Genomic DNA, 12,480 nt, shown 5'->3' on the forward strand with positions numbered 1-12,480 from the left:
GATGGATGGATGTTTAAGAGCAGGCGCTGCCCATGACAGCATTGTCCCAGTTTTCCCAAACACCTTCAGTTAAAGTGGGGCAGTGTATTAATATTTTTGTTCTCTTTCTAATGCTGTGTTGTAAATGTAATGAATATATTTGCCAAACCACTTTTGAAATTAGAATATAGTGCCTAATTATGTTCACATATGCGCAACCTTGTTTTCTAGTTCGAAGTTGAGCTGTCAAACATGTCATGGTTTTGGATTGGATAATTCACATAATTTTTTTCCCCCCTTTGTCTTGTTCATGCAGCAAGATGTTTGACATTGAGCTGTGCCCCCTTCCCTTCTCCATGGAAGAAATGTTTGGCTTCATCAGCTGCAGATTTTCCGGCTATCCGGCGTCCGTGCAAGAGCAAGCTCTGCTGTGGTTGCATGTACGCATACACCCACACACAGACTCACGCTGTCTTCCCATTGACCATCCCGTGGTTCTGTCCACAGTGCGTGTGAATTGAACAGGTTGTCGTAGAGTGTCAAGTCTGGGCAGGAGCCTGCTGAATATGGATCTGGGTCACAGAATGAGACAGAGAGAGAGGAGAGATTTGGGCTTCTATCCCATATGCACTTAGAGCTTGCCACCGTGGATCATTTTCAAGTTTTTTGACACAACTGTGAGGGAGAGACTGCATTAATTTAGATTTAGTAAATAGGTCAGATTCGGATCATAGAGAGAAGTGGTGGTTTGCCACCGTTATATGTCATGTCCCACTATTTAAAAAAAAAAAAGTCATTTGCTGTGTTAAAAACGATTTGCAGCACATTTGCATCGTCATTGTTGCATAAATGCAGACAGACCAACCAAGCAAAACACAAAACTTGAAACATGATCACACTCTTTTTGTTCAAATAGAAATATCAATCAATATGACATTTTTTATTTAATGGTGTCCGAGCAGTCTTCAAACTCACATGCCCCTTTAAATGGTCCTAGGTGCTGTCAGAGCTGGATATCGTGGTGCCTCTGCAGTTGCTAATTGGGATGTTCTCAGATGGCGTGAACTCTTTAAAGGAGCTGGCCAATCAGAGGAAGGCACGTTTCTCCGATCTGACTAGCAACACTGGAGCTCGCAGGGTGAGGAGGAAAAAAAAAGTGAACTTACTTTAAGGCATTGATGTAAACATTGTATCATTCCCAGCACTCTCGTAAAAACATTAAAACAAGTACAGCTCTGATGTTACATTACATCACTCGAAGGTCAATTCATGGACGCCTGGGTTTTCGGAAGACTGAACGCTTTCGAACTGCTGTTGGATTTGATTTCTCCCATTCACCGAGATGTACTGGATGTTGCCATGGGAACTGCCACATTCTAAATATAGAATCCCGAAAGAGCTTCATTTAACTTAACTTGCAATATACTGTAGATGTAACTCTCCCATTTACATTTACAATGCAGTCTGACTGACATGTCAGGGCTGAGCCATAACATTTTAAACTGATGTACTTTTCTGAAATTTTCAGCATGGATGTGCCACATAGGTCATCCGTTATTACCTAAAAACATGTCTAAGACATAATCATTAATCAATTTGATGAAATACATCATACACAATGGAGATACAGATTATTCATTAAAAATGCTATATTTGAAATTTGATTGGTTAAACAAACATTTTAAATGTTAATACAGTATACTGTATTTTAGAGCTGTCGTATAAAAGTCTTGCAGCTGCTCGTAAAATGTAGCCACACTTCACTTCTCCTTCTGCCCAAAGAAATGCCAACAGCTCACTAACATGCGTGTGCAGAGAAGCTGCAATCCACCTACCTGTATATTGCTAGCATGACTTGTTGATGATGGAATATTGGCAAAAACGAAATGTTACCGGTTTTATGTTGTGTTTTTTTTTTTGGGGGGGGGGGGATGTACAAGGATCAAGTTGAATGCTTTCACCATACAGGAATATATGATGGTATTCTGATGGGTTCTGTCCATGTAGGTGAGTGTGGTGTCAGATCCGGGGCGCCGCGGGCAGCACAACACCCTCAGCCCGTTCCCAAGTCCTTTCAGGAGCCCGTTCCGCAGTCCGCTACGCTGTAGTCCGTTTAAAAACCTGGGCCACGCCACTGGCCACTGTGCCTTGGATTTAGATTGTGACGACGACGACATGAACCTGGGCTGTTTCATCCTCATGTTTGACCTCATACTAAAACAGGTGACCTTCTTAAATGTATTGTACATAGAAGTGTAATGAGCGCCGTATATAGTTATCACTCAAGTCGTGACAAGTGCAACAAAGCGATACCAACAACGCTCACAGGTGGGACCTGGAGATTGGTGCGTCGTGCTCCGCTTCCTTTTCTGTGTTTTTAACGGCCATCTCCCCGCTTGCTGTCCCAGATGGAGCTGCAAGATGACGGTGTGATGCTCGGTTTAGACACCAGCCTGGGGAAAGATATTGTAGGGATCATCAACAATGTCTTCCAAGCCCCGTGGGGGGGCTCGCACACCTGCCAGAAGGATGAGAAGGCCCTGGAGTGCAGCCTCTGCCAATCCAGCATCCTCTGTTACCAGCTGGGCTGCGAGCTTTTGGAAAGGCTGACCCCCCGGGAAGAGATACGCCTGGTGGTGAGACGCAGCATGCATTTTTATTCCACTGAATCTTAATGAACCCTGTGTGTTAGCGACTAAAGCTTTTAAATAGCGTGCCGTGTCCCCAAACACCCCGACTCATCTTCTGTCTCGATGGGGAAACATGTGACCGATTTTCTCCGCAGGAACCGACAGATAGTTTAGAGGAAACATTATTGCTTCCTCAGCCAGATTTCTCCCTTGGAGCGGAGAACGGAAGTGAGGAAGAAGACAACCCGAGCGCAGCACACACTGACAACCCCAACAACCACTCTCCTGATACTGCACGTAAGTGTCATCCCCATCTAGCATCCTGTCACAAGACAAACTGCACCAAAAAAAACAAACATCAGATGTGGCTAAATAAACAATAGCTGAAGTCTCTATGCCCCCGAAGTGGTGACAGTTGTATCTTCAGAAGGCCAACATTTAGCCTTGCCTACTGGAATAATGTATACAGTGTATATTTTTTAAAAATATATTTAATATGCTACAGAGACCTTTGTCTGCGCATGATAGCAACATGAGACCGTTAAAGGTCTTGAACACAGAATTAATGATGTCATGGCGTTGGCGTTAACTCATCAATGTTTTTGTTATTTATTTAAATAAATTTATATTTTTGTACATTAAAATGTACTTCCCATGTTGCAGGAACTGGATTCAGGTGGGCTGAAATAATTTGATTGAAAAATGATTCTCTTTCTTTGCAGCTCTGAAGAACAACTCAGATAAGAGGTTTTCCTACCAGCAACTTCCTGTGTCTTTAAAACTTATATACACCATCCTGCAGGTAAACTTAAGCGCAGGTAGAAATTGCCTTGAGGAATATGTGGTTTTGGGGGTTTACTTTGTCAGGGTTTTTTTTTTTCCCAGGAAATGTTCAAATTTGAAGAACCTGACATCTTGTTTAACATGCTGAACTGTCTGAGAATCTTGTGTCTGCACGGGGAGTGTTTGTACTTCGCTCGTAAGGATCACCCCCAGTTTCTGGCCTACATCCAGGAAAAAATGCTCATCCCAAGGTAGGTGCAAAATGCCACCTTTACATCCGCGCCAGCCCACACGCAGCTCCGAACGCATTGACAAAGTAAGAATGATAAATGCCACGTTTCTATTTTTGTTTCAGTCTGTGGTCGATGTTGAAGTCCGAGTTTTGCCAGCTGGCCTCTCTGGCGGTGCCTCAGCTCCTCCACGCCCTCTCTCTCTCCCACGGGGCGGACATCTTCTGGAACCTCATCAACACAAACTTCAACAGCAAAGACTGGAAAATACGATTTGAAGCAGGTGAAATGACAGACGTTTTCTTCTCCGCATCTCTTTTTTTTTTTCATTGCAGCTCTTGTTTTGGATTCGATTAAATGTTCTTGCCCATACATGTATAAACACCGGTTGTCAAAATGGCCCTAACGTCCGAAAATTGTGATTTGTAAGTGTACGAGTGAACCATCTGAACAAGACCCCCTTTCCCTTTCTATGACGTACGTCCTACACCACTGCTAACCATCTCCTCCCTTGTTGTCATGGTTACAGTGCAGCTCGAACACCCGACAAATAAGAATTGACGGCTTGATATGATTTTTTTTTTAACCACCTTGTTATTGGCTGCAAGTTTGCCCTTGAGAGAATCAGGGATATGTCCTGGCTGCAAGTTGACCTTGAGAGAATCAGTGATATGTCCTCTGAAGGACAGGCAATCCAGGCTTGTGTTGATTTATTCGTCCTTATTGCCGTGTAAACAAATGTATCTCGTAGCTAAGTGTTCTCAGCCTAGTGGGTTTAAGATATGCTTACATGTAAATTAATGTCAACATGAATGTGATATTTCAATCTTCCCAAAGCCCAACTAATCTTTTGTTTGAATAACTACTTGTGATTCAGCGAACACGTTTCCTCAAGTGTGACGTGACCGACGGGCTACGTCAATGTTATTATGCCAACACTGACATCCAGTGTTCATTCTGGAGTACTGCAGCGGTGAAAGCAACTTCAACAAATGCGTGCCAAAACCTGCCGCTTGATTGGTTTTTATTTTCATGTGTATGGTTACCTAGAATTCAGTACATCTGCCACATAGTTGTGATGTGAAGGGTTCAAATCTCATCTTTCCTTGTGTGGAGTTCCTTCCTGCACATGTGTACGGTTAAGATTCTGTATTGTACGGTAGCGTGAATGGTTTATCTGCTATAATGCTAACAAGTGCTGTAGAAAATGGACCACGACACGGTATATTCCAGCAAATTCAAGCGCATTACCGTGACCATCTTCATTTTAAACATACTCCTCCAATGTCGAAATTGTTTTATTGTTCTTTCTATTCTCATAGTGGAGAAGGTTGCGGTGCTGTGCCGCTTCCTCGACATTGGCGCGGTGACTAAAAACCACCTGCTCAAGTACTCTTTGGCGCACGCCTTCTGTTGCTTTCTGGCTTCGGTGGAGGATGTCAATCCGGCTGTGGCCACCCGAGCCAGACTTCTGCTGGACACCATCAAAAGGCCAGCGCTGCAGGTCAACACCTCATACAGGCCTTCAGCTCACAGCAATAGCCTTTCTTTATCCTGAAGACACAATATAGCAGGGGGTGTTCAAAACTCGTTCTTTCTAGTGATGCATGCAGAAAAAAAAATGAATGGGCTGCATCACCAGGAATTCATTTCAGTTTTGTATCTGTGCAACATTTTGTGTTCCTGCACTTATTGGCGCTGTGCTATGCAGGGCTTGTGCCTCTGCCTGGATTTCCAGTTTGACACTGTCGTGAGGGATCGGCCCGTCATCCTCAGCAAACTACTCCTGCTTCATTTCCTGAAGAAAGACGTACCTGCTCTCAGCTGGGAGTTCTTCGTCAACCGCTTTGAAACATTATCACTGGAGGCTCAGTTGCACCTGGACTGCAATAAGGAGTTCCCTTTTCCTACAAGTATTATAAAGCCAAAGTCCCACACCTTCGTTTGACTTGCGACAGCCACATCACGGTCCATTTATATTCTAAATTCCTAATAACCTGTCTTTTGACAGCCATCACTGCCGTGCGAACCAATGTGGCGAACCTCAGCGATGCAGCAATGTGGAAAATACGACGGGCGCGCTTTGCCAGGAACCAGCAGAAGAGCGTGCGCTCCCTGCGTGACAGCGTGAAGGGCGGCCCGCCAGAGTCCAAGCGGGCATTCTCACTCCCCGAATCACTGAGCAACCGACAATGTGAGTAGTGTGGATTGGTCACTTAGTCCCCTCCGCTCAAATGTATCCTGCATGTGTTCATTTAGTATTGAGCAAAGCGGTGATTGCTCCAGACATACCTTTTGGAATCACGGCCAAAAGGTTCCTAAATGCACTGGAGAAAATGTATTCTGGTCTGATCGAACCAAGGTTAAATTTGAATGTGATTGGTAATTTTTGAACGCAGCCACGTTCTCAATTATAAGAACTTGTGTACACGTTTGCACCAACATTTTTTCAGGCGTGTATTTTCATTTCCCCCCTCAAAACGATTGCTCACATTTTGATTGAGTCTTATGGGTTGTAGGTCGCAGATTTTTGCAGTGATTTATATTGGTCTCATTTTTTTTTTTTTTAGTTACCAACATTAATACATACAACAAGAGAGAAGGACAATAACATAACCACATGACAAAACCCCACAAAAATATCAGCACCACAACGACAACAAAATGTAATTTACGAAGCAAAGTCCAGGGTCTCCATTTTAGTCTGAATCTGGGCCTAAACATTTCTTACAACATCCCATCTTCTGTGTATTTTTTTTCCTCAAAGGTGAACTAAACCCAAGATGTCTTGATGCACTCTGAATTTGTGAGACTGTGATGTTAGCAATCCAGCCCACATAATTTGCTAAGAAAACATGACCGTTTATGAATATTCAGCAGCAACATTAACCGGCGCCGCACAAGCAGGCAAATAAATAAATAAAAGCCACATACGTGCACGGTGTGATTAGTGAATTAAAAAAAAACAAACACATGGCATTGAGGTCTGTGGGACTGAAAGGTATACAACACAGTTATATTTTTTTCAGTCTTTGGCTCAGTGTCAGGTGTGCGTCCGTTCTCACAATCCTGACGGAATGTACCGACCTGAAGTATTGATGGCATCTCACTCTTGCTGGAGTGGGACTGGGTTGTTGTAAAACAAGTGCAGGGCTTCAACTAATCACAAAAACCGATCGGGGACTGATGATTTAAAAAAACCTTTGCGTGCGCCCAGACGTGTGACACCTTCTCCTGTCGCACCACTAATCTGTGTTCTTCATATTTGGTTTGTAGCTCTCAGGCTTATCAGGCAAGAGCACTCTGCCCCAACACTTGGTGATATGATTGAGAAAGTCCTGCCAGGTAAGTAAAACCTCCAAATGTGAAACTACTTTACTCCTCCACTTAATATGTACAATACCTGTACATGAAATAAAAAGCTTACTCATCACTTTTCAGGAGAGCCCAGAATAGTATGTTTAATCAACCATGAATATTTATTAACATCTAACACTTTAGATTGGTCAGTAATTTGTGAACAAAGTTAATCCGAGAATACAGATGAAATAACTGGAGTCCACTTGCACGAAACAAAAACAAGAGCAAGATCAAAAACAAAATAATATAAATACTTACTACCAAGGAACTAGATGCAAAAGAGCCAACGACAAGATCGAGAAGGCTTGAAAACAACATTTAAGCAAGAACAGCAACAAGGTCAATAATCCGACAAGAGACATGGGATCTTGGCAGTCCTTAAATACATGACTTAATCACGATGATCCAATTGGCAGTAGGAGTGCACCCTGGAAGAGAAGCCTTCCACTGCCACCTGCTGGAGAACCCAAGAACAGGTTCATGACAATGTTTTTCTTCTTTTATTTTTGTATTGTTTTTATTTCATGAACGGTAGGTTACCAACGATTTCGCCCATGTGTGTACTCCGCTCAATCCCCAATACCCGTCAGCACATTTGCTCCAACACTCCAACTACCTCAGTTTCTCATGCAGGCCAGACGCTGTCTCCTGAAGACGACAGCATCATCCGAGACCTGCTCCCAGAGGACGCTGGCATCGACCACCAGACTGTTCACCAGCTCATCATGGTACTCATGAAATTCATGGCCAAAGACAAGAGCAGCGCCGAGGCAGACATTGGCAGCGCCAAGGCCTTCAACACGGTGAAGCGTCACCTGTATGTGTTGCTGGGTTACGACCAGCAGGAGGGCTGCTTCATGATTGCGCCTCAGAAGATGCGCACCTCGACATGCTTCAATGCTTTCATTGCCGGTATTGCACAGGTGACTGACTTTTATGATAAATAATCACTTATTATTGTGTGTGCATATGCTTTTTCATGAATATAAAAGTGTGTGCCATGTAGGCTGAAGCGTCCAATGTCACTTCTTTCAGGTCATGGACTATAACATCAGTTTAGGGAAGCAGCTGCTCCCCCTGGTGGTCCAGGTCTTAAAGTACTGCACGTGTCCTCAGCTAAGACACTATTTCCAGCAGCCGCCCCGATGCTCACTTTGGGCCCTGAGGCCACACATCAGACAGATGTGGCTCAAAGCCCTGCTGGTCATTCTGTATAAGGTACACTTTCATTGTTTAGGATTTCTAGCCATTATATTTCACTGCAATGGTCATCAGATTGCCGAGGAGGCAAAATGACTTAAATGCAGTACTTAAGTGCTGGTCTTGATTGAATAAAAATTACCCTGGTAAAAGTAGACTACCTAAGAAATACAAGTTAAAAAAGTACAGATTCTGAAATGTTCTTAAGGAATCAAGTAAAACATAAAAATGAATCTTTCTTGTCCATGAATATTTTTTTATAACTTTATTTTCAACAACTCTTCCCTGTACTGTTTCTCTATATTAACTTGCATAGTCCCCTGACTGAAAAGAAAAAATAAATAAATCATCGTACACACTATCGAAACAATGTGTTCACATTGCTACACTAACTTTGTGAACTGACAAACAAAAAAATTACCTCTGTAACTTCTTCCCATCACTGTTAGGTGGTGTAGGTGTAATCTAACTGAGTGTCATTTTTCAGTATCCTTACAGAGAAATGGATGGCAGCAAAGTTGTCCTCCATCTGATCTACATTACCATCAATACCCTGAACGCTCAGTATCACAGCTGCCGTCCCCACGCCACTGCCGGCCCCCTCTACAGTGACAACTCCAACATGAGCCGCTACAGTGAAAAGGAAAAAGGTGAAAGTGTTCATCTTGAGCGCAGACCTTAATAAGTACCATTGACTATAGGTCCTAAAATTTAAATGCAGACTTTGATACATTGCAGCCCGGTGCTCAAGTGGTTAGCGCGTCGACCTCACAGTGCAGAGGTCGTGGGTTCGATCCCAGCTGCCGCCTTCCCGTGTGGAGTTTGCATGTTTTCCCCGTGCCTGCGTGGGTTTTCTCCGGGTACTCGGGTTTCCTCTCATGTTCCAAAAACATGCATGGCAGGCTGATTGAACACTCAAAATTGTCCCTTGGTGTGAGTGTGAGCGCGGATGGTTGTTCGTCTCTGTGTGCCCTGCGATTGGCTGGCAACCGGTTCAGGGTGTCCCCCGCCTACCGCCCGAAGACAGCTGGGATAGGCTCCAGCACCCCCGCGACCCTTGTGAGGATAAAGCGGATCAGAAAATGGATGGACGGATGGATGGACTTATCCATTATTTTTGATGGAATCATAAAGATTAAGGCACAAGCATTTGTCACTTGCAAAATCAATGATGGAATGGTTCCCCTTCTGGAACCTTAAAAATATTCCGAACATATGAAGTATACATATGTATGTATGTGAATGCGAGAGGGCTGGTGCAATCGAGATAGAAGTAAAAGTTGAGGTTAACCCTTTCAGGGACAGCGGTTACTACAGTGGACAGCCTATCATGTTATCAGGTTACAGGGTGCACGAAAGGGTAAAAGAAACGCACGATTAAAAATCGAGCTTCCTAAAAGTTTTGTTGACAATTTTCAGCACTATGGACAAGTCGGCTCATGATTGCTCTTCATTCGCCATTTCTTGACTCTATTTCAGAAGAAGATAGTGTGTTTGATGAGTCAGATGTTCATGACACACCCACCGGAGCCGCTAACAAGGAGTCACAAACCTTCTTTGCTCGCCTGAAGAGAATTGGAGGGAGCAAGTCTGTGAAATACCAACCAGTTGAGCTGAACGCAAAGAAAAGTAAGAGTGGGAAACATTTCTGCTCCCTGATGACGTGCAGAATTTTGTTTCCCGGATGTCTCATCAGTGCTCTTTACCCACGTCAGGCGAAATTGAGCTGTCCGAGTACCGGGAAGCCAGTGCACTTCAGGACAGCATCCTGCACTGCGTGAGGGAGGAGAGCACCAGGAAGAAGCGTCTGCAGGCCATGAACAAGCAGAAGTCTCTGGACATCTCCAATACTGACTCTATCCTCTTCAACCTCGATGAACATCGACGCAAATCCTGCATCGACCGCTGCGACTTACAGGCGCCCCCTGTTGTCCTGCCTCCGTCGACTGCCGCCCGCACCAGGCGTCATGGCAAAGGATCGTCCGATGGCTCTTGGGTTCGAGCGGAGGGCAACGACGCAGTGGACAGGCGGGGCTCTCGAGGCGGGCAGTCCGACATCTCCAAACCCGTCATCCCCGAGGTGCGCCTCAGCTGCATGGAGACCTTCGAGGACAAGCGGGATCACGGCTCTGCTGGGGGGTCAGCTGCTGGAAAGGAGGACCAAGACCTCATTGACCTCTCCTCCGATTGCACCTCCATACCGGAGAAACACTCCCTGCTCTCCATGTCCGACAGCGACTCCTTAGTGTTTGAACCCTTGCCTCCACTCCGGATCGTTGAGAGCGATGAGGACTTTGACCTCAACACCATAACAGGATCAAAGTTCAATGGAAGTCCAAAAGTTCTGGCTTCCCCCGCGAGTAGTAACACATTGCGGCTGTCCTCCCCTGTGGTGCAGGTCAGTGTGGAGGACTGCTCCGGTGACAAGAAGATCACAGAACATCTGACCGGAGAAGTGCTTTTGGAAAAGAAACTGACTCCTTCAAGTTCTTTGGAACTACCTGAGCGAATGGGGAACATCTGCCACGAGAGCCCCATCATGACCCTGAAGCAGAAGAGAGACCTGCTGAGGAAGACGCCCCATGTGCCAGACACCTCGGTGGACGAGGCGTTCGGGGCACTCGAGGAGGCCAAGGGCTCGAGTCCCTCCGGCAGGACCATCTTCTTGGACATCCCGGAAGATCAAACGGAACCTCTGTCTTCACCGGAGAGAAGCAACGACGAGGAAGAGTACGGCGACGACGAGGACGATGACGACATGGGCGATGAAGCAGACAGCGAACTCAAACCACACGACGGCGATGACAATGACGAGGCCGAGTTTAAAATTCAGATCGTTCCTCGACAGCGGAAGCAGAGGAAGATCGCTGTGAGCGCCATCCAGAGGGAGTACTTGGACATCTCGTTCAACACGTTTGATAAGCTTGGCAACGAGCAGGCCACGGACACAGGTGAGTTAGAACCATACAAAACCCGCTTTCGTTTTGTGTGAGACGGCCAATGAATCTAACAACGATAAATGGTATAGATGCTTTGATTGTTGATTGATTAGCCGAGAGTTTGTGTCACCATGCAGATAACCAAGCACTGTCTACCTTGGAAAAGCCGCGAGAATCTTCCTCAGCGCCAACACTTGAAGCCGCAATGCCCGAAACGAGCCACCGCTCGTCAGTATCGGGTAGGATTCTTAAAACATGACTTACCTTTATTTAGAAACTAAACTAGCTCTCCGGTAATAAGCACCGTTGCTATACAGCGGCTAAACGGTGTGATGTCACCACGCGCACGGATACTTGAACAGCGATGCCAACCTGAGTGTGTTTGTTTTTGTGTGACCTTCAGCTCAGTACCGTCAGGTCAAGCGAGGTTCTCTGGGCGCACTGACCATGAGCCAACTGATGAAGAGGCAGCTGGAGCATCAGTCCAGTGCGCCGCACAACATCAGCACCTGGGACACAGGTCATTCATTCATTCATTTTTTTTTGCATTACCCCAATAACTTTCTTTTTTTTTTTCTATAAAGAACGTATTTTCTTGCACTGTAGGTCCAACAAAGACCAGTTTGCTCTCTGCACCAAGCACAGTGAGCATGTTTGTCCCCGCACCTGAAGAATTCATTGACGAGCAGCCGACCTTAATGTCTGACAGGTGAATGAATTCATTTTCAGCTTCCCGTGCTTTACAGCAGACAAATGCCTGCAAGAATAACGGTGAACGATGAATTAATGAAATAATTTTACTGCTATGAGATGTTCAAATATTGAAAGTTGTTATCATTCAAACTGTAATAATTGTTTCTATTTTGCAAGAAAGGAAAGGGATCTGTTAGCTGAAGTGCCAGGATGAGGCAGCCATTTCGCATTTTCTGAGATATGTCAGAATTTGTGAAAGTTAGAATCATGAATAATGTTTTGAAAAAAATCATCATAATTATCATTATTAGTGCATGGAAAGGATCATGGAGGCAGAATCAGCCACTTTCTATGTGACACTTTAGGTGTCGGGACTGTGCGGCTGTGTTGGAAGAATACGACGAAGAGACTCTGGGCCTCGCGGTGGTGGTGCTTTCCATGTTCATCCACCTTAGCCCTGATCTGGCTGCTCCTATGCTCTTGGACATCATGCAGTCTGTGGGCAGGTAGAGCCCCCCCGCAACCTACATCCACACGGGCACTTAGATGACGTTTCATAACTAACCGACAGGACGCATGCATAATTCATTCCTGCAGCCTAATCCACTGCTTTGACTTCTTTCAGGCTGGCTTCCAGTGCTAATTTTTCTGGACAAGCTGAGAGGT

General features: G+C 45.1%; 1 protein-coding gene across 7 annotated transcripts in view; it reads left to right on the forward strand.

The window, feature by feature from the left end:
• unc79 (unc-79 homolog, NALCN channel complex subunit) overlaps positions 1-12,480 on the forward strand; it is a 37,096-nt gene that overhangs the window by 17,834 nt on the left and 6,782 nt on the right. For all 7 annotated transcript variants that reach the window (XM_086127408.1, XM_086127410.1, XM_086127412.1 and 4 more), the window contains 22 exons: positions 296-419; positions 977-1,117; positions 1,987-2,202; positions 2,388-2,615; positions 2,765-2,906; positions 3,332-3,411; positions 3,495-3,643; positions 3,748-3,905; positions 4,945-5,126; positions 5,334-5,535; positions 5,634-5,816; positions 6,899-6,967; positions 7,616-7,905; positions 8,018-8,200; positions 8,670-8,832; positions 9,662-9,811; positions 9,898-11,133; positions 11,259-11,360; positions 11,525-11,641; positions 11,728-11,830; positions 12,180-12,320; positions 12,440-12,478. In XM_086127408.1, coding sequence (XP_085983534.1) covers positions 296-419; positions 977-1,117; positions 1,987-2,202; positions 2,388-2,615; positions 2,765-2,906; positions 3,332-3,411; positions 3,495-3,643; positions 3,748-3,905; positions 4,945-5,126; positions 5,334-5,535; positions 5,634-5,816; positions 6,899-6,967; positions 7,616-7,905; positions 8,018-8,200; positions 8,670-8,832; positions 9,662-9,811; positions 9,898-11,133; positions 11,259-11,360; positions 11,525-11,641; positions 11,728-11,830; positions 12,180-12,320; positions 12,440-12,478 — 4,398 coding nt within the window. The remainder of the gene's footprint in view (positions 1-295; positions 420-976; positions 1,118-1,986; positions 2,203-2,387; positions 2,616-2,764; positions 2,907-3,331; positions 3,412-3,494; positions 3,644-3,747; positions 3,906-4,944; positions 5,127-5,333; positions 5,536-5,633; positions 5,817-6,898; positions 6,968-7,615; positions 7,906-8,017; positions 8,201-8,669; positions 8,833-9,661; positions 9,812-9,897; positions 11,134-11,258; positions 11,361-11,524; positions 11,642-11,727; positions 11,831-12,179; positions 12,321-12,439; positions 12,479-12,480) is intronic.

Source organism: Hippocampus guttulatus, chromosome 13 (genome assembly GCF_054856545.1).
Source record: "Hippocampus guttulatus isolate MCC_2025c chromosome 13, RoL_Hgut_1.0, whole genome shotgun sequence".
In the NCBI taxonomy this organism is placed as follows: Eukaryota; Metazoa; Chordata; class Actinopteri; order Syngnathiformes; family Syngnathidae; genus Hippocampus; species Hippocampus guttulatus.